The sequence below is a fragment of the Schistocerca americana genome, chromosome 1 (genome assembly GCF_021461395.2).
Source record: "Schistocerca americana isolate TAMUIC-IGC-003095 chromosome 1, iqSchAmer2.1, whole genome shotgun sequence".
Taxonomy (NCBI): domain Eukaryota; kingdom Metazoa; phylum Arthropoda; class Insecta; order Orthoptera; family Acrididae; genus Schistocerca; species Schistocerca americana.
Genome location: NC_060119.1, coordinates 981,371,163 through 981,398,892, shown reverse-complemented (window position 1 = coordinate 981,398,892; position 27,730 = coordinate 981,371,163). Strand labels below are relative to the sequence as shown.

General features: G+C 39.0%; 1 protein-coding gene across 4 annotated transcripts in view; it reads right to left on the bottom strand.

The window, feature by feature from the left end:
* The window catches only part of LOC124615874 (cytosolic purine 5'-nucleotidase), a 470,708-nt gene that overhangs the window by 59,712 nt on the left and 383,266 nt on the right, over positions 1–27,730 (bottom strand). For all 4 annotated transcript variants that reach the window (XM_047144059.1, XM_047144044.1, XM_047144051.1 and 1 more), the window contains exon 7: positions 12,976–13,158. In XM_047144059.1, the coding sequence (XP_047000015.1) occupies positions 12,976–13,158 (183 nt within the window). The remainder of the gene's footprint in view (positions 1–12,975; positions 13,159–27,730) is intronic.

The following is a 27,730-nucleotide window of genomic DNA, read 5'->3' as shown; positions in this document are numbered from 1 at the left end:
CTTTACCGACAAAGGGAGTGGCCATCGCCGCGGTTTAGCCCCTTTGTGTTAGAATAATACGGGAAAGTGAAAAAGTATAATTACGAAAGCGATCAGTGATATTTCTGTGCCGATATTTGTGGTTCCGCGTCTACCGCGCCGGCATCATTTAGATTGCAGTGTTGGATTGCAGTGATTGAATTTGTGTGTGACGATAATGAATAGCGAGGAAGCCTTTGCTGAGATTAGCCGTAATAAAATACGTATGACGAAGGCAGTGGCTGTCTCCTTCTTTTTGTGTTTTTTGAGACGAATATAGGTTCTTGATTAGTGAAGCTGTGTTGGTGTTCCTTCTTGTCACCGGACATTTCATTATTACAGCATTTGAGAAGGACAAAATGGAATGTAACAACTCCGTAGCAGTCAAATCTGATTGCCAGCCCCATTAGGTACACGGTCACATTAATTAATATTTATTTGGGCTGCTATCAGATCCCGATCGAGCGGGATACATAAATCGGACTTGTTACACCCTTGGCTTACCGTGAAAGGACAAGTGCAATTTTCGAACGAATCGTAAGGAACAATAGGTAATTTTATCTTGCTTAACGCGAGAAAATATTTTTCAATGTTGGATCGGGACAGAGCATAAACTTTAAAATCGCGACAAGAATCAGCGCATTTTTGAACAGTACGAAGTAATAGCATCTTACAATTGTGACTAAACTGTTTTTTCTTGCCATATTAGATAAGAATAATAGTGTCGATAAACTGTGTTATAATGTGCAAATGCGTTAATCCGTGCGAAAAACTGTGAAAAGTGAACATTAAAGAAAGACACGTGTGAACATTACAACAGCAAAATGAACTAAGAATTCGTCACAAAAGCTTTTAAAGAAGTGTTTAGTGGTAATATTTTGACTGAAATTGCCTTTTTGAATAGTGAAAATCGGACAGCTTCAAGTGGACCCATAAACTGTTATGCGGACGACAATTTATTGTGGCGAAGGAATTGTTGAGTGACGTCACGCAGACCCGTGTAGCAGCTGCGCCAAAGAGCTTCAATCCGCGAGGTGATTTCACACGTCATCCCGACTACCTGTGCAAGGAGTAGGTCAAGCACAGACGCACTACACCGACGGTCTTCAGCGCGATTTCGAGACACCGAGCGCCAACCCGGCATCTAGCTGCCGAACTACAAACTACGCCCACCTGCAGCGCCACAGAGCGGCCAGCTGAGAACTACGACGTCCCGCCACAGTGAGCAGCGCGACTTCAAGACACCGAGCGCCGACCCAGCATCTAGCGGCTGAACTACAAACTACGCCCGCCTGCAGCGCCACGGAGCAGCCGACGGAGAACGACGACGACTCACCACAGATCTTCAGCGCGACTTCACGCGGCTCCGGCGGCAGTACAGCGCCACGCCCACTTCAAACGTCAAAACATCGCGACTCGTGGTAACGTCAGTTGGTGAGTGAAGACGACTGGTTGACATAACATTAAATTGTAGTCTGCAGTCTTCGCGGTAAATAAACATTTGTAAACTGAGTTTCGCATTAGGAAAAGTGCCCAATTACAGTAACTTCCGAAAAGTTTGCGAAACATACTCTGAAATATAGCATAGTTATTTATGCATACTGCATTGTCTAAATGGTAATTATACAGATATGCTCATTGTTTTTGGGGATTTTACATTTATAGATTGTTTGAGTGGTGTGATTTATCTTATTTAAAACGTTTTACATAAACTGTGTATGTGAGAATTGATATTTGAAGTTATTAGGTTTTGAGAGTTGTTATGTTCAGTACTCATGCATATTGTATCAATTTTGGGATTAACTGAAGATACTGCAGTTACTGTTTGATTAGCTTCATGGTAATTAGGAGTGTTTTGGGTTGCTAGAAGTTATTCTGTATTACTTGCCTGTGCATTAAAAATAAACCAAACATGTCTACTGAAGATAAGCAGGTTTGTGAGGCAGTAGTTGAAAGGAAAGGGATAGGACAGGAAGACAGAGATGATTCAGGAATCAGTGATTATGGATTGTCATTAGATAGCCCATTAGCACATTCAACTAGTAATCCCGAGACACTGGGACAAACGAGGAGGAATGAGTCAGTTTCAGAGGATGCCGATAGGTGGTCAATGTTGATAGACTTGATAAAGAAGAATAACGCATCATTAGAGAAGGGTTTACAAGAAACAAGAGAATCACTAAAGGAAGAGTTACAAGAAACTAGAGAAGAGGAAAGAATATTCCGAGAATCATTAGAGAAGGGTTTACAAGAAACTAACGCATCATTAGAGAAGGGTTTACAAGAAACAAGAGAATCACTAAAGGAAGATTTACAAGAAACTAGAGAAGAGGGAAGAATATTCCAAGAATCATTAGAGAAAGGTTTACAAGAGATCAAAACATCGCAAATGAAGATGGAATGTAATCTGAAGAAGGAAATGCAGGAGTTACAAGAACGAATGAAGATGGACATCAACAAGAGAGAGAGAAAGCTACAGGAGAGCATAGACCAAGTCCAGGGAGATGTGGAGAAGATGGGAGGAAAGTTAACAAAAAAGATAGAAGACGATATTGAAGGAACTAAAGCCGAATTTGGAGAAAGGATCAACGAAGTGGAAACAAATTGCAATCATCGAATCGCCGAGGTGACGCAGATGCAGAAACAATGCAATGATGCGGTTAAGGAGATAGGAGATAGGCAAAACCAACTGGCTGTCAATCTGAGAAATGCTATAGCCGTGCAACGAGAAGAGGATAACAAGAGGGTTGCAATGGAGGTCAGGCAATTACAACAGGGAGTGCAGCAATTGGAGAGCAAGACAGAAGAAATTGATAAACGAATTAGCAATGCCACTTTAACCGTTGGGGAAGGTAGAGTCGTTATCTTGATGAGCAGTGATAATCGGTACGCCAAAAATAACACAGGGCAGAAATTTAGACCGAAAGGAGGGTTGCACCCAATGATATTTATGAAATGGTTAAAAGGAGTTTTCCCAGCACATCTTAAAGACTCAGACAAGATTCAATTTGCAATAGATAGAATGGAAGGTGAGGCCTTCACTTGGGGAGTCAGGAATAAGGAAGGGACTACTAGTTATGATCAGTTTGAAGAGGAATTCTTGAAGAAATACTGGTCCAAAAGTCATCAGTGTGCAGCAATTGAGGACCTACTCCACCGCAAGTCACTTAGTACATGGAGAGGAACATTGAGAGAGTTTGCCGAACATTTGTGGGAATTGAACGAGACCTTGGAACAACCCCTGAGTGATGAGCTGGAGAATGCAAGAAACTGTATCCGGGAGCCTAATTAAAGATAGGGAGGCCTTGATGGAAATACTGGAACAGTTGGAATCTGTTCGATCACAGGAACACAATCAAGCTAATGATCAAAACCGAGGGGGAAGTAATGACCCAAGGAATCATTTTGGTAATTCGTCTAATTATAGAGGAAGAGGTGGTGGCCATAGGTACAGGAACCATGGTGGTGAACGGCAATGGAGAAATGATTGGAGAAGGAGTGAAGAACCAAGAGATCATGAGAGAGGATGGGATAGGCGAATGAATGACACAGTGCATATAGAAGAGGCGGAGAGACCGGAAAACTGAATGACACTCCAGATGAAGTCCGGTCAGGAGTGAGAGCTACAAGGACCAGAGTAGACCTACTAAGACACGACAATGGTGGAGATCTGAGAGAAGATCTACTGGAGGAAAGAAGTAGGATTCCCAAAGAACCCATGCTACCCATGATAGGGATCAAGCTATGTGGACTGAATATCGAGGCATTAGTCGATACAGGAAGTGAAGCATGTGCAGTATCCAAGAGGTTATATGAACAGGTACTAAAAGCAAATATTAGCTTGCCTAGTTTCCCGGTAAGTGGAGTGAGAATTGTGAATGCGTTGGGTGCAAGGAGTAAACCTATTAAAGAACAAGTGTTGATTACATTCGAGATAGAGGGAGAGGAATACGAAGCAAAATTTTTGGTGGTGGCTGGATTGAACACATCAATTATTTTAGGGATAGATTGGTTGAATGAAGTTGATGCAATAGTGAGTTTTGATGAAGGTACTATCAAGGTCAAAGGAAGAAAGGGAGAAGAGAAGAGGTTAAAGTTTGCTGAGGGGAGTGCAATCGAAGAAGAGGAGGAATTCAGATGGATAAGTTTGTGTTATGAAGAGGAACCCACCATGGGATGCGGGAAAGAGGAACCAGAAGAAGAAGTGTTGATATACCTTGAGGGATTAGCATGAGAGGATAGACATAAAGAGAATAAGATCAGTAAAAAGTTGGAGGAGATGACACACCTAGATGAGGGGACTAAGAGGAAATTAGCCACAGTATTATACAGGCGTTGTAAGGTAATTTCTCAACAGCCAGGTATCATGAAAGGGGTGGAGTGTAAGCTAAAGATAAAGAACCATAAACCGTTCAATATAAAACAGTATTCCATTCCCCAGGCAAAACGAAGAGCAGTAGATGAAGAGATACAGAGGATGGTGGACCTTGGTGTTATAGAAAGGGCCAACAGTCAATATAACAACCCCCTATTTGTTGTTGATAAGAAGGATGGAAAGGTGAGGATAGTTTTGGATGCACGAACAGTGAACAAAATCATCGAGCCGGAGCGGGACAAACCTGAGACTATAGAAGAACTGATTCAAAAATTCCGAGGGGCAAAGGTGCTTAGTAGTATCGACTTAACTGCTGGTTACTGGCAAATACCATTGGCCACAGAGTCCCACCAGTATACAGCATTTACTTATGGAGGGAGGTGCTATCAATTTAGAGTGTTGCCATTTGGGCTTAATGTGTCGGTGTCTGAATTCATAAGGGCGATGGATAAGATACTAGGCGAGGAGTTACTTAAAAAGGTCACCGTCTACGTGGATGACCTCTTGATAGCAAGCGAATCATGGGAAGAACATTTAGATTGGATGCAATCTTGGCAGCTTTTGAAACCGCAGCGGTAACTGTAAACCTGGACAAGTCAGAATTTGGCAAATCAAAGATAAAATTCCTGGGCCATTTAATATCAGAGGAGGGTATCTATCCTGATCCTAGTAAAATGGAGGCTATTAGAAATTTTCCGACCCTCCATAGTAAGAAGCAGTTGCGAGCATTCTTTGGGGTTTGTGAGTTTTATAGAAAATTTGTTAAAGGATCTGTACTTAATGCCCCGAGTAGGAGGGAATTGACCAAGGCGAGGATGCCGTGGCATTGGAGTGCAGAGTGCCAAACCGAGTTTTAGAATATCAAGGAAGCACTATATAGTGCAGACATATTGTACCACCCGGTTTTTCCAAGGAGTTTTATTTAGGAGCAGACAGCTCTGACTATGGGCTAGGAATACATTTGTACCAAATGGAGAGGAGCGGAAATGGTGAGAGTGTAAGAACAATAGCGTTTGGTAGCAGAAGTTTAAATGCTTGGGAGAGGAAATATTCGATTACTGAAAGGGAGGCATTGGTAATTGTGTGGGGGTTTAAGCGTTTCCGGTATTATTTGGCCGGGAGGCATGTGAAAGTCGTGACTGACCATAAGGCCCTTACATTTCTGACCACAAGCAAGTTGAGGCATAGCAGACTAACGCGATGGGCCCTGGCATTACAGGACTATGACTTTGAGATAATTTATGAACCAGGAGCAACACACATAATACCTGATGCTTTGTCAAGATTACCAGCTGACTCGAGAGGAATGTTGGTGGACAGGCAAGAAGGAGGAGGAGTTAGAATTAACCTGATGAAGGGAGTACAGTATGAAGAATTCATAAGGAAGTTCCTAAAGAATGTGCGCAGGGAACAGAACGAGGATGAGAAATTAAAGATAATTAAAAACAAATACAGGTGTGCAGGAGAGGAAAGAATTCGCACATTTTATTATATTCATAATGGGATACTTTATAAAAGAAACAAGGAGAGTGAGAAGAACTGGAAACTCTGTGTGCCTGAGCATGTGGTAGAAAAATTAATTTGGTATACGCACTATAGTAATGCGCATTATGGACCAAAAAAGTGTCTGGAAAAGTTTAAGTTAGATTGTGCATTCAACAACATGGGAAGGCGTATACGTAAGATACTGAGTACATGTGACACCTGTCAAAAATCTAAAACGACTACAGTACAGCACAAAGGATATATGCATCCAATTGTACCAACAGCAATGAAGGACATAGTTGCAGTGGATCTCTTTGGGCCACTTCCTGCCTCACGAGGGAATTACACACAAATCTTTGTAGTGGAAGAACTGGTTTCCAAGTACATAAAATTTTACCCGTTGAAGAAAGCTAGTAGTAGAGCCATCATTAACCATTTTGAGAAAGATTATTTTCAAAAGGTGTGTATTCCTAAGCGAATTTTGAGTGATAATGGGTCACAATTTAGGTCAAAGGAGTGGACAGAGATGCTAAATGAGTACAGAATAGAACGAATTGCCATTTCTAAGTATAGGCCAGCTTCTAACCCTGCAGAACGAACAATGAAGGAATTGAACCGTTTATGCCGAACATACTGTCATAGGAAGCATGGTTCATGGAAAGAATATCTGGAAGAATTTGAGCGGGTCAGGAATCACCTCCCACATGACTCTACAGGGTTTGCACCATGCGAAGTATTGCTCAAGCAAGAACCCGACAGTATTTTTCGTGAGTTGCTAGTCTACCCGCCAGGAAGTTCATTGAGCTGGGAAAGGAAATTGGAGCTAGTGGAATTAAGTATGAAGGAGAAGGCTCGGAAAAGACAGGAAAGACACGACAAGCTAGTGAAACCGATAACTTACCGAGTGGGAGACTTGGTACTAGTAAAGTTTCATGCAAAATCAAAGAAAATAAACTCTGAAATACATAAATTCAACCACGTTTATAAGGGACCATACAGGATTATAAAAATTGGTCATCCTAACACTGTGGAGTTGGAATATGCACGGACAAAGAGAGTGCATGGTAAAGAACATGTGGAAAACATAAAAAGGTACTACTCACACGAGAACAGGGATAACCCAGATGAGGAAGGGGAACTCGATTAGGGCAAATGTCTGAAATGAGAGTGTTCAAGCTCCTTGATGTAGTTGGGTAAGACATCTATAGAACATTTAGTTGTTGAACGGACATTTGAAAAAGGGGAATGTTTACTTGCATTGTATTTTCTGATGTATTATAACTAGAACTTCATATTTCATATCGACGATTACCTGAGAATGAGTGTAAAACCTGTAGCAACTAATTTGTAATATAATAATTCATATGTCGTGTGTTCACGTAATAATTTTTGATTGTATGTTGTGTGTTTCATTTAATATGAACTATAGAGGACTATTGCTGCTTGATAAAAAAATTGTAATTTAGACAACGCCATGTTTATGAGATGTAATAGCCTTTTGTAGAATATTATTGTGGAGGCAGTCCACTACCGGAGTCGAGGGATTATTTGGTGAATTGTAATTTCATTAATTATTTACATTGTGTGTTTTGTTCAGATGTAGCAATGTCTAATTCCCTTGCCGATTCTTTTACGCCAGAGGCTCCAAAGAAGTTTTTGAGGGCGGGGATGTTAAGGGGACCGTAGGCCCTTACTATAAGTTTGCACTCGGCACAGGTCGATAGGCCAAACAATCGATAGTGTCATGTTGCGAGAGCGAGTGTAGAGTTGAGAGAGTTCCCAGGTTGCCGGTCGAGCCGTGTGGAGGCCTGTTGCTGTAATGCAAGGCTTTACCGACAAAGGGAGTGGCCATCGCCGCGGTTAACCCCTTTGTGTTAGAATAATACGGGAAAGTGAAAAAGTATAATTACGAAAGTGATCAGTGATATTTCTGTGCCGATATTTGTGGTTCCGCGTCTACCGCGCCGGTATCATTTGGATTGCAGTGTTGGATTGCAGTGATTGAATTTGCGTGTGACGATAATGAATAGCGAGGAAGCCTGTGCTGAGCTTAGCCGTAATTAAATATGTATGACAAAGGCAGTGGCTGTCTCCTTCTTTTTGTGTTTTTTGAGACGAATATAGGTTCTTGATTAGTGAAGCTGTGTTGGTGTTCCTTCTTGTCACCGGACATTTCATTATTACAGCATTTGAGAAGGACAAAATGGAATGTGACAACTCCGTAGCAGTCAAATCCGATTGCCAGCCCCATTAGGTACACGGTCACATTAATTAATATTTATTTGGGCTGCTATCAGATCCCGATCGAGCGGGATACATAAATCGGACTTGTTACAAGATTCTTTTTCTTTGAACACGAGACAGAATCAGAATAACAAGACTCTGTGACGAAGCAAGCTGAGATAGTTTTTACTTCCTCTCTTATTTCACAATCTGCCTCCATAAATTCATTTTTTATTTTTGACTAATTATCATTAACATACATGAGCATAATTTGAACTTCCATAAAAGAGAATGGTTGGCCCTCAGTTTTAAAGAATATAATACCAGATCTAATTTTGTGCATAGTTTTATGTATGTAATTGATTTTCTAATTTATTTTTACTATTCCTAGTTAGTATCTTTTGTTATAGGGTGAAATCAGTAATTGTTTTGTAAGTCAAATTCTATTGTTGACTTATAAACAAACATAAATTCTTCACTAATTATAAACATTTGGAAGATGAAACACTGGTGTTCTTTAAGTATTTATTTGGCTATATTCGAAAACATGTTAGCAAAGCTAACAGTTAATTAATTCTAAATTAATTAGCAGTTCTGTCAAAAGTATTGTTTATATAACTATATACGTTAATCTCATCATTTAAACTAACAATTCGGCTTGCAGTAGAAGAAACTGTTAAAAACAAAGATTTTTCCATGTTTTCAGTTAGTTGAATGAGGTGTGCTTTAATTGTAATTTCTGTAAATTAAACATTGAACAATGTGTAGTTTCTGTGCCTATTATTGTGATGATATATATGGGCCCGAATTTTGGTCCCGAGACGGTAAGTCCATGGCCAAGATTCAGACGAGGAACCAGTATTGGTTATATCAACAACAATGCATCCACTTAACTGTGAAATAAGTGTAACAGGCCGTGTGCTATAACGATGTCAGTGTCTGTTCAATACCTACCGTATTATGCGGCAAGAACTGTGTGGTTAGGTTTTTACTGCTCGTAGATGTTCAACACTAAACTATTGTAGCAGTATGTTGATGTTTGCTTGCAACCTATTAAGGAGACTTGTTGAATGTTAAACAATAGTGCACTGGCCACATAACTGTGTATTATTGGGGGGTTGTGAACAGTGAAAGTAAAGAACTTAAAATACGAATGTGCACCTGTCAGTTACATAATTTAAAGTAGTCAGTATTAAACTTTCACTCTCCATTATTCAGCCAGTATCACAACACAGTACATCGACACCAAGGACAATCAATGAAGAAAGAAAGAAAGAGGCTAACGTCACAACTCTACCCACCAATTTTTAAAACATATAATTTTTTTCAGTGCCTCCCAGACACACCAATGACAAAATTGATTTTCATACTCCAGATTCATGAACCAGTTTATTTATAGTAGGATATAAGAGAAAAGGGAAAAAAGTACATACAGCAAAGATACACTATCAATTCACTATCCTTTGCAAATAAGTTCTCTTATATTATCAATTAATTTCATTTAATCCCTCAGTACACTCAGTTTCAGACTTTTACTGGAATACTGCACCATCTCAGACCAGCCTTACCTTTGAAAGAGGATCTGTCCACAAATTTGTTCCAGTGTAGTACATTTATTTTATGAGAATGGTCTGATCTCTGGTTTCATATCATTTCTCCAGATTCAATTTCTTTTTAATACTATTACGGGTACCACAACATACAACCCCTATTCATGTTATCTAAACTCTGAATTTTTTTCTGGCTTCCTGAGTTCTGCTTCTGCTCCTTTGTCATGTAGACTGATAGATTAAGCCAAAAAGGCACCATACAACTTATGTAAAAGTGCAGTATATGGCCTTGATTTATGATCTTATTTTATGTTCCTGTATCCACATGTCACATGTAGAGCACGTAAATTCATGGATGTTTTGCAATGTCTCGTCAATACTAATAGGTCTATCATTTTTCCTTTTTGCTATTTAATTCAATTTTCTGACATCCAATACAACATTGAAATCTTCATTCTTTTTGTCTGCTACTGTGAAAGAATTGCTGTATCAACATGCTTCCTCAACAATTCCCTGGACCTTGCACAGGAACAAATTTCCTGTGCTTTGTCACTCCATTCACTTATTGTCTAGCCACAGAAGAGTGCTTCCTCTCGTCACTCAGTACGACCCCCAGGATTGGAGCAATTGCATTCTCCATCATGGTTTTGACTACCTTTCATCGTGCTCTGAAATGAGAATGTTCTCCCCACTACCCTCCCCACCCATCCCACTGTGATATTCTGCCACTCACCAAATGCAAACAATATCCTTGTCCATCCCTAATCCACCCCTCCTACCAGCTCCTTGCCTCATGGCTCATATCTCTGCAATATATACAGATGCAAGACCTGTCCCATAAATTCTCCCACCACCATCTATTCCACTCCTGTCACAGGCACCTCCAGCCCCATCAAAGGCAGGGCTGTCTGTGAAAGCAGCCATGTGATTTACAAAATATGCCACAGCCACTGTCTATGTGGGCGTAGCATCTAACAAGCTATCTGTCTACATGAATGGCCACGGGCCAACTGTGGCCAAGAGACAGCTAGACCATGCAGTCACTGAACATGCTGCCCAACATAATAAGCTTCAGTTATATGCTTCACTTTCATGACTGTTCACAGCCTGCATCATCTGGATTCTTCTCACCAACATCAGCTTTTCTGAACTGCACAGGTGGGAACTCTCCCTACAACACAGCCTTTGTTCCTGTAACCCCTCTGGCTTCAACCTCCGCTAGTCCCTATCTTCCACCTACTTATCATCCCCTTCCCTGCTCTCATGCCAGTACTACACATGCCTGCTATCCCACCAGTACACCTACCAGTCTTTTCCCCATCTCTACTTCTCTTTTAACAGCCTCCCTCCCTTCCCCAAACACACCCTACTGGACTGGACCTAGAAGCCCTATCCTATCATCACCACTTCCCTGTACACAACAAGTACCCCCCACCCCTAACCTGTCATTCCTCCCCCTCCACACTCCATGCCTCCCCATGTCAGACACAGTTACTGTCTGGCCCCAGCACCAACAGATAGTGGCCATGAGTGTGAGACTTGTGCTTGTGCTTGTGCTTGTGTGTGTGTGTGTTTTCTATTTTGTAAGAAGGACTTTGCTCGAAAGCTTAATATTTTAGCAGTATTTTTCACTGTATCTGACTGCAACTATGTGGTGAGTAGCAATCCATCCTTTTTCATTTTATTGTTATTCTATCACAGATTTTCCATTATTTAATTCCCCTTGCTGACATTTTCATGATTTCCTTCCTTACTGTCTTTTGTCCTCTGTGACCCGTCCCTCCCCAAAAAATAAATGATACGATTTTATAAAAGAAGGTTCACGTGGTTACATTTAAAAGTTACTTTCAAAATCTTTTGCTAATGCCACTCAATCCATAAATATTGCACAATTTTGTACCAATTTTTTCCTTAGTCCTACTTTTGGCTATCGGGTATTCCTGCTATGTTTTTTATCCTCTCCTTTACTTTCAGTTTTGTTTGTTGGGTATTTTGGGTCTTGTTCTTATTTTCCATTGGCAAATATCTGAAGCTTATATCCACTTCATTTTGTTCTTTTATTTCTATCCTTTAACTGATGATGCAGCTTTTCTTTTTAAAGTAGCAGAACTTTCTTTATAATTTACTTTGTTAAATTTAGCTGGCATTAGCATGAATAGTGCTAAGTGATATAGTGATAATTTATTGTTGATACAGTTTACAGATTAACTTTCTACAATTTGCTTGCCTTTTGTTAATACATAAATTGGCTCAATAAGGAGAATTAATAAGAAAGCGAGGGGGGGGGGGGGGGGGGGGGGGGGGGGAGAATTGCTGACGTAGAGAGCTAAAAAGAAGTACAAATTGTTCAAAAGTCTTAGTCATGAACCACAAAGACTCCAGAAAAAGATAATTTTAACTCCAAAAATCAGATCCTTTGTCTCTATCACCTCAAAATAAATAAATTAAATGATTTTGGCTAATACAGTCACACAGTCGAAACCTTACGGGAGGCAAAATTCCAGTGCTGCTGAAAGACACATTTTAAAACTGAGAAAACTGTTCCAAGCTTTTGGTGCTGTTAGTTGCAACCTCAGGGAGGAAAGATGACTAGATTGCGAAGGTTACAAAGTAGGGGCAAATCACTCACATGACACAATTAAAGAGACCCATCTGTCTTGTGGGCAAAGGGGGGACAAAGACTGAAAACAGTATGCGCACTGAATTGAAAAGACTAAAACTAGTTCAGATAGGAGTTCATTACTACATCATTAACCTGTTTAACGCACGTCAACTGCATATCAAATGCCTTCATGAACAACTGCCAAAATTCGAACTCTGAAAGAGTCGCTGATAGAGAGATCTTCTTATACAGTTGATGAAGTTTTGAAAGAAAATGAATACTACTACTATACTTACAACTGTTTTACAAATACTTAATTTTGAGCACTAGCATACACATTCAAAAATTTAGTGACTGGTATTTACATATTTAGTTATTTATTGTAATACATAGCTTAACTTTGCTTCCTGTACATATTACTGGTCTTCCTAAGTGTAACATAACTTTCTGTTAACTCAGTATATGTTCTTAACTTGATATTTATTTACATTGTATCTTTTATTGTATTTATGTAAGTTATGCAATTCACATGCTACCTGGATCTCCAGAACATGAAGTAGATAAATAAATACAAATAAAATGCAAAAAAAGCTATATGGAATCACAAATTCTTGTGAGAATATTCACCACTTTAAATTCACGGCAAGATATCAAATTCTGTGTATAGAATGCAATGGTATATTTCAAACTCTGAGACTACAAGTCACTTTCTCACTACTTACTCTTGCTCCATGAGGGAAATCGAACAGATGTTTCATTATCTTGTCTGTAAAACAGTAGTCACTGTTAGTGAGAAGGAACACTTTTGCTCCACTCTCTCGTATCCTTGTGAGGAACATGGGCAGCCTTTCATCTTTTTTCACGTATTCATCTAAGTTTTTAATAGTCTCAGATTTTAAATCTCCCTGAAAAACAAAGAAAAATCACATGTAATACCTTATAATTTTTTGAAATATGTAAAAAATAGCTTATGAAACTATATTAATTATAGGCATTCAAAAAGTTTACCCATTTATAAATTTCCATTTCATGAATGAAAACAATACACAGTATGCAAGAGTGTTTCATAATACAGCACTTATAGAATAATAATAACTATAATAATAATAATAACAAGCCCAAAACCACTAGTGTCTGTTCTGGAATCCAGTGGGTAGCGGCCAGCATCTGTTCACCTAGTTGGTGCAGCTGCTCGATGCTCTTCTTGATCTCAACAATCAAATTGTAAACATGTGACCTTCATAGAAGATCACCGCAAAACAAGTTTCAACTTGAATAAGCATGATGGAACAAAAGGAAAGAAAATCCACTACTCCAGGAATCAGTCTCTAGACTGAATCTTCCTGGTCATCGGATTCTGGGGGACCAGGTACGTCATGCGCAGAAGAGTCGGAGCTTCTCAAAATCTCTAAGACCAAAACAGAAAAACTTCATAGGAGCTCTCAACACAAACACACTCTCCAAAGTAGGTAAACTCAAACAACTCACAAATACTATGGAAAAATTCCACATAAAAATCCTTGCTTTTCAAGAAACACGACTTACTGACGAAAATCATTTTGATTCAGGAAACTTCAGAATCTACAAAGGAAAACCATCAGTCCAGCTGAGCAAGGGACCCAAACAATTTGACACAGCTTTTGTTGTGCACAAATCAATTATAGACTCCATAATAAACTTCCATTCAACATCACAAAGAATCTCGACAATCTCAGTAAAATCTGGAAACAAGACATACACACTGATAAATGCATATGCCCCCACAAATGATTACAATAGAGAAAATCCAAAGGCAATAGATGACTTCTGGGAACTACTGGAGGAAACCTCAAATAAAATCCCTACTCATCACATGAAAATTATGTTAGGAGGTTTCAATGGACAACTTGGTAAAGAGAAAAAAATTCAGGAAAATAATAGGAATTCATACAACTCACAAGAGAACAAATAAAAATGGCGAGAGACTGATAAAACTTCTGCGAAAATTTTGATCTTAAAATCATGTCTACCCAATTCCTTAAACCTGTAAACAAACTTACAACATGGAAATCACCAAATTCAACTTATGGTGAATTTCAGATAGACCATGTTGCCATATCTAATAAGAATACCAAAAAAATACTCAACGTATGAACAAGAAAGGGATTTTTTGAGTCAGACCACCACCTGCTGCAAATAAAGATTAGATTTCAACCTAACAGAAAGAAACCACCAATGAACAAAACAGTTAGAATTGATCCAGAATACCTTAAACTTAACAAGAGGGAAATTCTACAGGAAATTGGGCAATCAAACACAACGAACTGGAATGAACTTGCAGAAGTACTGAAAAACACTATGAAATGTGGCAAACCCCCAAGAAAGAGAAAAAACAGATGGTGGAACAGTGCATGTGATGAAGCAATAGAAGAAAGAATACAAGCTTGGAAAACTTCCAGTAGCAACAAAACTACAGAAAAATGGCAGGAATTTTTGAGAATACAGAAGAGTTCATCCAAGGCAATACAAAGAGAAAAATGTAGATATGATAAAAGCCGGCTTAAAGAAATTGAACAAGAATTTATCAAGAACAACACCAGAACTTTTTACAAAATTTTCAAAGAAAACCTAACAGGGTATCAACCACCTAATCTGCGCTTTCGCCGGTCTGATGGATCACTGGCAACCAACCCTAAAAATAACTGTCAAATTTTAGCTAAATATTTTCACTCACTTCTCAACTGCGAGCCTCCGACAGAACAACTAGATTTTGAAAAACCCACATCCAATCCCGATTCAAATCCACCATCACTTAAAGAGGTAAAGGAAATAATCAATTCTTTGAAGAACGACAAGTCTCCAGGAAAAGACTGAATCATAGCAGAAGTATGGAAATTAAATGACAATAATCTCACACAAGCAACCCACAGAATTAAATCAAATATTTGGGAAACTGAACAAATGCCTGCAGAGTGGAAATGTGCATTAATTCACCCCCTCCACAAAAAGGTGCAAAAACCGATCCAAATAATTACAGGGGAATTTCACTGCTCCCTGTAATAAACAAAATTCTTTCAAGGGCCCTGTTGAACAGACTAGAGGAACAAGCGGACCAGTTAATAGAGGACTATCAGGCAGGGTTTCGCAAAGGGAACTTAAAAACAATTTTGCAAATGAGAAGATGTAGAAATACTGTGGTAACTTTTGTCAATTTTAAAAAGGCTTACAATTCAATAGATGGACAAACATTATTTCACACCTTAGAGGTGCTCAGGGTTGACAGGAAAACAAGGTCAATTATTCAACAGGCACTAGCAGATACAACCTCCAAAGTTAAATTCATGGGAAAAACATCAGAAGCATTTCATATCCACACTGGTGTTCGCCAGGGAGATGGAATGTCCCGCTTTCTGTTTAACATGGTTCTGGAAAAAAATTGTGAGGACATGGGAAAAGGAAATAAAAGGAATTCAGTTTGGGATTAAAAAAGAGCAGAGAATTAGGGTGAAGTGTCTGGCTTTCGCAGACGATCTTGCCATTCTAACAAACAATAGAGAGGAAGCCAAACTTGCATTGGAAAAACTACACAAAATCTCACAGAAAACTGGGCTACAAATCTCCTACGAGAAAACATAGTATATGGAAAACAAACCTGTAGATAATCTCCCCATTACTACTCAATATGGGAAAGTAGCACAAGGTGCCCACTTCAGATCTCTGGGAGAGATAATCCAACCATCAGGACTGAACTCAATATCCAATAAAGATAGAATCTCTAGATTACAAAAAGCCTATAAGCTGTCAATGCAAAACTAAGACATTACAACATAGGAGTCCTACCAGAAGCACTTTATGCTGCAGAAACTACGGTGATTCATGGTTATACTAAGATCAGAGAGATTGAAAAGCAGGAAAGAAAAATTCTGAGGAAAATATATGGACGAGTGTTTCGGGAAGGAATTTGGATAAAGAGACCAACTAGAGAGATTTACAAAGACATAGAAACAATAACAGAAACCATTAGAAAGAGAAGGACGAAACTTTATGGACATATCAGTAGGATGAATAAAAGCAGGCTCACAAGACAAATCTTTGAGATAGTAAACAAGAGCAAAAACAAGACAAGTGGATCACTGAAGCAGAAGAAGACATTAAAGAACTGGGGATCACACAAGACAACATAAACAATAGACAACAGTTTAGAAACATCATATAGAAACACACACTTAAGCAAGAACATATGGACAACAGAACCAGAAAAAGATGGTCGGAAGAACGCAAGAGGGAACACAGTGAACATATGAAGAGGATTTTGGAAGAACGAAGAATGAAGAAGATATCATGACTACTCAAGTTCAATCGCTCTCTCAAAATGGAATAATCAAAAATAATAATAATAATAATGGTGATAATAATTTCAGTCACCCTGGACTTGCTATACTGATGCACAGTATTTCTAGTATCCAAACCTTGTCCAGCTGTGTCAAACTGGGAAATAGTTTTGTCTCCAAATCATATTCAGAACTATATGCGAGCATAAGATAATATAGAGCTTATGTGCAAAATACAGGGTGTCCAGTTGAAAGAAACCAAAATAAAAACTTTAATAACTTGCAAACTGATGAAGTGACATGAAGATGTAAACACACAAAACAGTAGAATATTAAGTAATGAAAATCCACACGTCTCATGTGAAATGGAAAGGGACATCAAAAGTCAACCTGGGCACTGGCTTAATGTATAACATGGTGATCATAGTGACAACTCTTCCTCTTAGAATGGACAGTGACTGGAATTTTGTACCAGGATATGCTCAAATGGTATGGTCTCCCATAACTACCACATAAAATTATCTTCCAGCAGGATGGAGCTCCACCACATTTCAGCCCCATCATCAGGGAATTTCTGAACAGAGAAATGCTTGGGAGGTGAACTGACAGAGGTGGGCCAAATGCTTAGCCTTCTACATCTCCAGACGTTACGCCATAGATTTTTTCTTATGGGATTATGTGAAAAACATTGTACACTAGGTTAAGATCAACAATCTCTTACACCTGAAAGACCATAATATGGGATGCTATGGCTTCAGTAATACCAAAAATGCTCCAGGCTTCATGGATGAGATAGAATATTGTTTGAATATTTGTCGTGCCACCAGAGCATCTCATATTGAAATCTACCGAGGACGTGGCATTTAGCGGAACAACTTTTGTAGTCTCTATTTGCAACATCGTAGGCCATACATTTATATAAAAAAGAAATGCAAGTTACACATTGTTTATTTTGGACACCTTCCATATCAACACTCAATACTTGTGAAGCTTACAACATTTACTTCTTTCATGATACTGAATCAAGAGTCTCATTTAGCAATTACAGAACATGAATTAAAAAGATAAAACCTTCTTCACAAATAAATCATGATAAATTACATCACCACATTCCAAGATGATATTTACTTCACAAGTCTCAATTTCTGAGTTCTATAATTATTTCGCCACTATCACAAAATACTGAACTTACAAATATATAATTACATGCATTAAAGAAACTGTTTCAATTACCATACCATTTAGTTCTATTCATACAGAGAGCGACTAGCAAAAAATGCATGAAGTGCTATACTTATAACTAAGTACAGTTAGTTCTAGCACCAGTTCTGTCTATTAAGATTTCATTTTATGCTGATTTCTATTCCTGTGCTTGAAAACTTAAAAGTTGAGAACTTTCTAGTTTCAAAAGAATCTGTCAGGTGTGTGTGTGTGTGTGTGTGTGTGTGTGTGTGTGTGTGTGTGTGTGTGTGAGAGAGAGAGAGAGAGAGAGAGAGAGGGAGAGAGAGAGAGAGAGAGAGAGACACTGACATGGTGTAAGTATAAATACAATGAAACTTCGTGGGAGATTAAAACTGTTGGTAAGAACACTGTCCACAAATGGCAAGGTTCTGAGTCCAAGTCCAGCACAGAGTTTTAATTTGCCAGGAGGATTCAAAACAGTTCACACCCCACTGCAGAGTAGAAGGTTCAATCTAAAGTTACAACCTCTCAGCTACTATTACAGGCTGCCTTCATTACAATATCTGCTTGTGGTATGACATTGCAGATGTATGTATTCTACTGTACCCCTCACCTTCCAGTTGTCACATGGGAGAGGTATCTTTCCATCTCATCTGTTGACTGAATTACAATGTGAGAGTGAGGTATAGTGATTTATTATTGGGACTGTTAGATGTTAACTTTTACTGATTATCATTGATTAATCTGGTGGAAGTTGCAGCAGAGAGAGATGTATTTTCCTGGGATGCCTGCAACAAGTCTGTGACTTCTGTTACTTCTAATGTCACATCAGAAAAACATGGGAAGGGGAACCATAGTCAGCCCACTATACAGCAACTACTTGCAAGCTGGCCTGTCAAAGACAGCAAATAAAATTTAAAAGCAAACCCTCTCAGTAATAGTGCAATAAGACATTGAACCCGTCACATGAAAATGGAGGGACAGGGACTCAACAATAGATATGTTTCACGTCCCTTAGAATACCATGTACATAGTGATGGATGTTTCACTGTCAGGCCAGGCCACTGTGTCAAGTGTGAGGCATGAGGATTCACTGTGGCTGCCAGTGGCCCCATGGCAGTGTTAAGGCTCTCTCTTATTACAGGATTTACAGAAAAAGAAAACACTGTGTGAATGAATGAATAAATAAAGACACGTACAGCAACATATCACAGAATCACTCTGATGAATGTTGCCTTTAACAATACTCAAAATGAAAAGTTGGGCAATGAGCAAACAAAACAGACAAAAATTTTAAATCTGAAATGATTTTTCCATACACCTTCCCAATGTACTATGGATTCACCTTAAAAATTAAACAGAAGTGAGAGAAAAACTCTTTTATACACATTATCTTCAAGTATGCAAGTACACTGTTCTGTAAAACTTAGGGAAGATAGATAAAATAACATAATATATTAACTATTTAGTGGAAATGAATGGAAGTGCAACTGAGGTAGGGATGGGCAAAAAATATGGATATATATTGATGCGATTTAAATTACAGATTAATTGATACTGAATATTGGAAGCGATATTTTAATTTTCTGTCCTTTCTTAATTCACAGGCACTATAGTTATCATCAGCAGATTTCTTGCCCATTCCAACTACTACCAATCTTTCCAATCTGACAATAAATGTCTTACAATGCGCTTAATTTATTTTCATATTCAGTTCTACAATTGAGCACCAGATTTGAACATGAATGTATCTATACTGCGTATTCATGAAAGCTTTTTACTTCTGTCATTTCTACCATTGCAAATGATAGGTACAATGTGCAAAACACACACATTTTGTGACAGCACTGAATGAGAATGGTGGAAATTATCACTTCCTCCTCCCAACTATGAGGCAGAATGTGTGCTTCTCTGAACCCCTGATTGCCTGGATCAAGAAAAGATACACACACTGTAAAAGTAACGTACACTCAACACAAAAATAACACACTCTACAGCACTGGTGTTTAATGGAAAACAGACTCTGTTTTCTGAAATGTTTATGGTAAGTACAATATTTCATGTTCAGAACATGTATAAAAAGTGTTTCACTCCCAAGAATTCAAGACTTCTCTCTCGTCATCCATTTCACTTCTGCTGCCTCGTCATTGTCAGGAATGTCTGGCTAAACAATATTCCCAAGAATGGTGGAACTCAGTGTGGCATATGATGTGTAACATGCCATCTATTGACAATATGGTGAAGCCATTCAAACAGTACCTAGAATACTCATCAAAGAATGAGGCACCCTGATGCCCTCCTACCAGCTACGTCTTAGTTGCTTAGGTGCTCTGCTATTATTTGCTGGTTATCGTGATTTGACATACTTTATGTAATTGAATTGAACACAGTGACAGTGCATTGTGCGACCAGCCCACACATTGGTACATGTGTGTCTGTGATTGTGCTCAAAAAGTAACATCAATGTCTGGTTTGTCTTCAAGTTGATTTTGAGTCTCCAGAACAACTATGTCTGCAGGGGAACATATTAAACAGAGAGCTCTGTTAATGTCTATTGGTGATGATTATTAGTTTCATTAATTAGTTTCTATATTTTTAATAAGTGATTTTATAGTACATTGTGTGTGTCTTTATTAGTTAATACAGTATTTGTCAATTTTTTAATGTTTGTTAATCTTTTCTGTGACTTCAATTTTTTTTTTTTTTTTTTTATTTCTGTTAATACTGAAAATATTGGCCGAAATATCAATATTTTTGTCTTGATAATATCAATTTCTTTTATAAATATTGATATAACATATGTTGATATTTTTAAAAATTTGCCAATCCTAGGGTGAGGTCTCCCAGTCATGTTCATCAGCAACATAAGGCAGTTGAAGGAATAGGAAAAGAGAGTGTGTGTCAATCAGGAAGCAGTTATGCTGTAATGTGGTGCTGATCATTACAACATGGTCCGGAGACAACACTTGGACGACTTCACAAGGGAAACTGATTGACTGATTAACTGAGAGAGCTTATGGGACTAAACAGCTAGGTCATCAGTCCCATGATTCCAAAGTTACCCAAGGAAGAGAAGGGCTCTGCTAAAAGTGAGCGGCCCCAGTCAGAGGAGTCAAACTATAAAAACGAGGAAGTTAAAACACGTTCAGGAGAAGGTATAAAAGGGTAGCCCAAATCTGAAAACTTGGAAAACAAAGGAATAAAAGAGCAACCTTCGTGAGGGGGACTGGTCATGGGTCCCAGACCGAGAAAACATGAAGAGAGGCCCCAACCACAACCACCCAGCCCCTGCTCCAGGAGTAAAGCAAAATCTTATATCTGAAAATACAAACCACTTTCACAAAGGAAACTGAGGACCACTTCAACCATCCATGAATCGTCTGCCAATATTAAATTTAAGGAATCTGGAAGACTATACCTAGTACAAAGAGCCAAAGGAAAGGCACATTCCACCAACATAGGGGATACAGTCAGTCTGGCTGTTCATTACACAAGAGGAAACAATGAATGAGCCTGGTAAGACCAATGCGTAGAGATCTTACGATAGTTCACTCCTTCCGAGAGGAGCTGAAGAAAGACCGCCAAACTGCAGTAGACTCCTTAATTCTGCAGAGTTTATTACTGAGAGCAGTAGCACACCAGATGTCATTTCACGTTTGGGGCAAAGAGATATCTGATGTAGATCCACATATCTGCAGTTGGAATCATGAAAGGGAAAGGGGGGAGGGGGAGGGGTAAGTGTCTGCTTCTCTAGCCAAATGATCAGCCAGTTCGTTCCCTGGGATGCACATGACTTGGGACCTAGAGGAAGACAACTGCGTGGCAGCATGGTCATGGGCAGCAGAGAGAAAGTCATGGATAGCAGAGACCAAAGGGTGATGAGAGTAGCATCGGTTGATAGCCTGCAGACCGCTCATTGAGTTGGTAGACATTAAAACACTGAGGAAGGAGGCCTGAGAAACAAAATGGAGGGCTCCATGGATGGCTAGCAGCTCTGCTGTGAATATACTACATGATCCCAGCAATAAATGGTGTTCTAAGCAAGGAGGAGATGTGAAAGCATACCGCGCCTTATCTATCATCTTAGAATCATCAGTGTAGAAGATGGTGGCACCTTGGAACTCTGCAAGGATGGAATGTACAAGACAATGGAAAACCTTAGGAGTGACAGAGACCTTAGGACCTTGGAATAGATCGGTCTTAAATCATGGTCTAGGCACCATCCAAGGGGAAGAGTAGGAAGGGGGGTTGGGAGGAAATACACAGGGCGCATTCCAGTGAGTGGAGATGGAAATCCCAACAGAGGTAAGTGAGACGCATCCCAACCGGCAATCTGACCCATCGGCAGTTATCAGGAGGGAGACATCCCTTGTTTGCAAAGAGGAAAGTGTACACCGGACGGTCAGGGAATTGGCAAATGGTGATTGCGTAAGAAACCAGGAGGTGGCTCTGTCGTATTTGTAGAGAGGCAATCCCTGCTTCTGTGAGGAGACATCAGGGTCAAGTATTTTCAGAGTGGAAGGAGCCACTGACCCAAAAACTTGACTACCACAATATAGTCTGAACAAGACCAGAATACGGTATAGACGGAGAAGAATAGCATGGTCTGCACCCCAAGATTTGTGGTCCAGGAGACGGAGAGCATTAAGCTTCCGCATGCATGTAATCTTCAGGTGGCAAATATGGGGCAGTCATATCAGCTTTTTATCATAAATAAGGTGCAAGAAATGGGACAGTGCTACAACATCGAAGGGCTGGTCGCCTAAATAAAGTTCTGGATCGGAGTGTACTGTGGTTAGACAACAAAAATGCATAACCCATGTTTTGGAGGGAGAAACGTGGAAGCCATGGGAGATTGCCCAGACGGAGGCCTGTCAGACGGCGCCTTGGAGCCAGCACTCAGCAGATGCTACCAAATGGGAGCTGCACCAAATGCTAAAGTCAACTGACATACAACGCCGGGGTAACCACAAGCTCAACAGAGGTTACAAGCCCATTGATTGCTTTGAGGAAGTGTGTCACACTTAACACAGAACCCTGTGCGATACCATTCTCCTGAATTGGAGAGTGCTGAGTAGAGTGCTAACTCAACCTGGAGGAGCCGGAGGGATAAAAATGAGAAGGGCGCTGTAAAAGCCCAGTCATGAAGGGTAACTAAAAAGCTATGGCGCCAAGCCTTGTCTTATGCCTTATGTAGGTCAAAGAAGACCACAACAAGGTGCTAGCGGTCTGTCAGATTGCTGTTTCCAATCTCAGTAAATGGTCAGTTGGACATCGCCTTCCGGGAATCCATGCTGATATGGGTACAAAAGGCCCTGAGATTTCAGTAGCCAACATAATCGGAAGCTAACCATCCTCTCAAGCAGTTTACAAAGTACGTTCGTCAGGCTAATTGGGCTGTAGCTATCGAGAGGCATTGGGTTCTTCCCGAGTTTAAGGATGGGAATAACTATACTGTCTCGCCACTGTGACGGGTAAGCACCCATGAGCCAAATGCAGTTGAAGACCCTTAGTAGGTGCTGCCTCTGAGTAACGTCCAAGTGATGGATCATCTGGCTGTAGATGGTATCCAGGCCTGGGGCTGTGTCATGTGAAGATGTATGAGCCTGCAAGAAATCCCATTCAGTGAAGGATTCATTAAAGGGTTCAGCGTGGTGGGGATTAAACAAAGAGAGGTCTATTCAACTCAGCATTTCTGCTGGACAAAAGTAGCGAGATAGGAAGAGGATGCTGATGCTTTGTAAAGTGTGTCACAAGGTGCTCTGCAAGGGCCAATGGGTTAGTGCACGGTGATTATGACAACTGATGCACACAAGGGGCAATGCAAAGGGGCTTCTCTCATGGAGCGCATGTCCACAGTCATCACATAGAGGGTCTGTCACACAGCAGAAAGACGTATGTCCAAAACACAAGCACAAAAAGCACCTCATGGGTGGTGGGATGTACAGTTTCACGTTGCATCTGTAGCATGTAACCTTGACCTTCTTTGAGAGTGTATCCCCCCAAAAGCCAGAATGAAAGCGGTGGTATCAGTGTGGTTGTCTTTGTGACCCTTCTGCACACGTTGAACAAAATAAATGCCGTGTCACTCCAGATTAGCCTGGAGTTCCTCATCAGTTTGCAGGATGAGGTCCCCATGACAAATCACTTCCTGGACCATATTCAGGGACTGGTGAGGGGTAATAGACACTAGGACATGGCCAAGACAATCAAAAGCACAAAATGCTGCAGATTGGGTGGCAGAAGAAGCTATGATAAAAAAAAGAAAGAAAGAAAGAAAATATTGGCTTTGTGATGGTGAATGTGTTCCCATCTGTCCTAATATAGACGAGGTAGCGGAGAAAGTGTTTCTTCCCATGACAGCAAGCCTGGTCCTCCAACAGTGTAGCCAGGGAAGGGAAGGCTGCCAGGTCATATGAAGTGGCATTCAGTGATCCTTCACCATTCAAAGAGGTGGATGTTTGAGAATGGCCAGATTTTTGCAGCTCGATATGCCTCATGCATCTTTAATTACCTACATGTTCCCTTTCTTTCAAAATTCTTTCCACATAAGAGTTTTTAGGCTAATAAATTCATTGAAAGATTTATGGTTAAATATGATTCATACTTTCTAACCACCTTCTCTGCCATTTTTTGAATATCTTCATTTTCTAACTAAAAAGGTAAAGTAATCAGAAGCATTGAAAACTGAGTTCTGAAAAAAATGTTAGTGTATTCACAATTTTATGATCTGCAGAAAGCTTGTCAAAAAGTTTCTTCACTTTATGGGTACATTTTGAGATCAACTTTGATCAATGCTCCAAACTTCTGCTAGTACTTTTGCTTTTTCCATTACAACTTCAAAACTGTTTCTCATGGTGAGTAGTTTGTTTCTTGAAGTTTGAAGTAGTTGAGACACATTCTCTATGTTAGCATTATGGGACTCAGTAGTTTGGAAACTAGGTTAAGATTTTCCAAAACCTTACTTTGAAGTACAAGAGACAGGGAAAAAATCTAAAGTTTCCATATTTTTTTATCAAATTAGAAACTTCTTCCCTCCCTCTCTGCTCGCTTCTTACTCTTTAAGATGATACTGGATGGGCACTGCAAAATTTGTATGAAACTCAGTTTGACTGGTAAAAATGAATCCAATCTGGACGAACTCTAGGTGTCAGTTGCAACAGTTCCATTTTTTTGTTGTCATTGAAACACAGAAGTACTAAAGAAAACATCAATATGTCATATTTTCTCATAAAATTTTTTCAGTTCCACTATATTCACGACAGAATCATTAAAAACTAAATTTAAATTAAACTAAATTTAAATTAAACGAAGTGTAAACTCAGCATTTTGGACCTGTGCTTTAATTCTTGACTGAGTATTTGTCACTCATAGATGCAGCACCATCATAACCTTAATCTCTGTACCTTTCTAACTGTATGTTCATCTCTCTAAAGCAATTATTATTTCTTTTCAAAACTCTCACCATGGCCCCTTACCACACGGAATCTTAACAACAGTTCCTTCATTTTGAACACTTTTTCAGTCTGGTTTACTTATATCTAAGTGCAAATACTCGACAATAAAACTAAGTTAGTCTTTTTTGATGCATCAAGAGGGGGGGGGGGGGTGAAAAATAAGTGAAAAGAATGCCCACTGTTTAATTTCCCCATTGATCTTCTCTAAAACACAATCATTTAACAATTGTATCATCTTATTTTGAATTCGTGGGCTCAAATATTTTGTTTTAGAGTTTTTATTTGAAAGATGTGCCCTTGGAAACGATCGTATCTGGGGAGTAGGTCCATTATACTTAAGAAATGGAGAATCTGTTCCCCTTTTTCAGATTCATGAAAGCTACTGAAAGCAGTTCGACATAAACCTAATGTCCTTGTTACAGTAAGCATTCCAGAAATTATAGTTTTCATCTGGTCATGACCTTCATCAAAAAGTGTATTAATGGTTTCACTACATTTCCAAAAGCTGTAAATAATACACATATTTAAATGTGTAGTGCAAGTTTCACGCTCATTTATTTTCTTGTTTGGACTTCGCCAATCAGTAATTTGTGCATCATGCCATGTAGTTTTCTACGCAATATAAGTTACTGCAGTTAATTTAGGGGTGTAGCAGCACCAAAATCGTTCAATTTTTTGATGTGTTTTAGTATAATTATAATAATAGTCACAGCTAAATTATCTTTTGGTCTTAGTGTGTCTAAGGGTACGATACTGAGGCTTGCATGGCATGCTATTTATAGTTTTTAGTTTACTCCATTCATTCAGTTTGCCCTGGAATAATCCTAGATCAGTACTACAAGGCAATTTTTTCTGATTATCTTGAAGTTGAGATGAACAATCTGTTGGTGGTGAATCAGCTCCTATGGCTGATGGTCTGTTTTCAAATTGTGCATCACCAGAATTTACACCCCATTCATTTTCACAGCTGGTATAGTGTCCTCTATGAACCTGCAAATTGTCAGAACCCTCTCCTGTTTTGATTTTGCAAGTATATTGACTTCCACTTTCAAGTTTTAAATCACCAGATTTTTTTTTCTGATTTCACTTTCATTACTAATTTTAGTGCATATCTGTTCTGAGCATGTAGGTGATTGCTGGATGATTTTGTCTATCTTCATGGCCTTTTTAACTTTGTCTCAGCATGCTTTTAATTTTCTCTTTTGAGCATCACTTAAATATGACCTACCATTAGACACTGTTTTTTTTTTAAAGCAAACATTTAAGAGCAGCCCATATAACAAAAAATATCAATAAATTTTACATTAATGCAAGAATGAAGAAGAAATAAACTGCATCATATCGATAACTGATGTCCATATTTGTAATTTATTTATTTATTTATTTATTTATCCATCTTTAAGCATTTACATGCAATCGATGTCGTCATGAGTAATGTACAATTTACATATAACTATTGTGAGGTACCACACAAAGCTAAAGTATACACTTTAAAAGAACATATATAATAAAGGAATACATTTGATACATAAAGATATCCCACATAACTAAAGTGTGCATTTTAAAGAACGTGCATAATAAAAGAATACATTTCATACATAAGGATTTCTCCACATGTTTAACAGTTAAATATGGAACTAAGGACAAAAAAAAGCTTAGGAAGAGGTACAAACAGAGTTGCAAGTTATTTCGTAAGTCAGGTCCATTTTTGAAGAGTTTTCGAATTCTTTAACACTGTAAAAAGCTTTGTCTTTCAGCCATTTTTTAGTCTTACTTTTAAATATACTAAGAGAGACACAATGTGCCTGCACAGGTAATGTGTTGAAAAGCCTTATTCCCATGTATTCATAACTGTCTTGTGTTTTCTTGAGTCGAGTTGTTGGTATGCCTATCTTAAATGTTTGACGAGTGTTAAGATTATGAACGGACTGCCTAAGGTTGTAACTGTTAAAGTTTTCTTTTATGTACAAAAGGCAATGTATATAAAAAGAGAAGTGACAGTCATTATCCGTAATTCTTTGAAGTATGACCTACATGATATGTTATTTTTGGTAATCCCAGAGATGCTCCTGATGGCTTTCTTCTGCCAAATAAAAGTCTTCCTTGACCATGGAGAATTACCCCATAGAAGAATACCATAGCTAATATGGCAATGAAAGAATGCATAATAGGAATTAATCAGCAGGCTTTCAGAAACACAGGTACGTAATTTTTTCAGTAGATAGATAACTCGCGAAAGCTTTCGAGATATGTTGTCTATGTGACTCTGCCAGGTTAACTTCGTATCTAAGTATATGCTAAGAAGTTTGGTAGAAGTGTACTCAGTATCAGCATTGGATAAGCTGAAGGATATATTTATAGTCTTTTCATAGTTAATAGCTAACTCATTGGCTTCAAACCACATATTGGATAATCTGAGAAAATCTTTACTTTGCTCCTTCAGTTTATTTATGTCCTTCCCTGAATTGATGAAAGTTGTATCATCTGCGTAAAACACAGATTTGCATGGCATATTGCTGGGCAGGTCA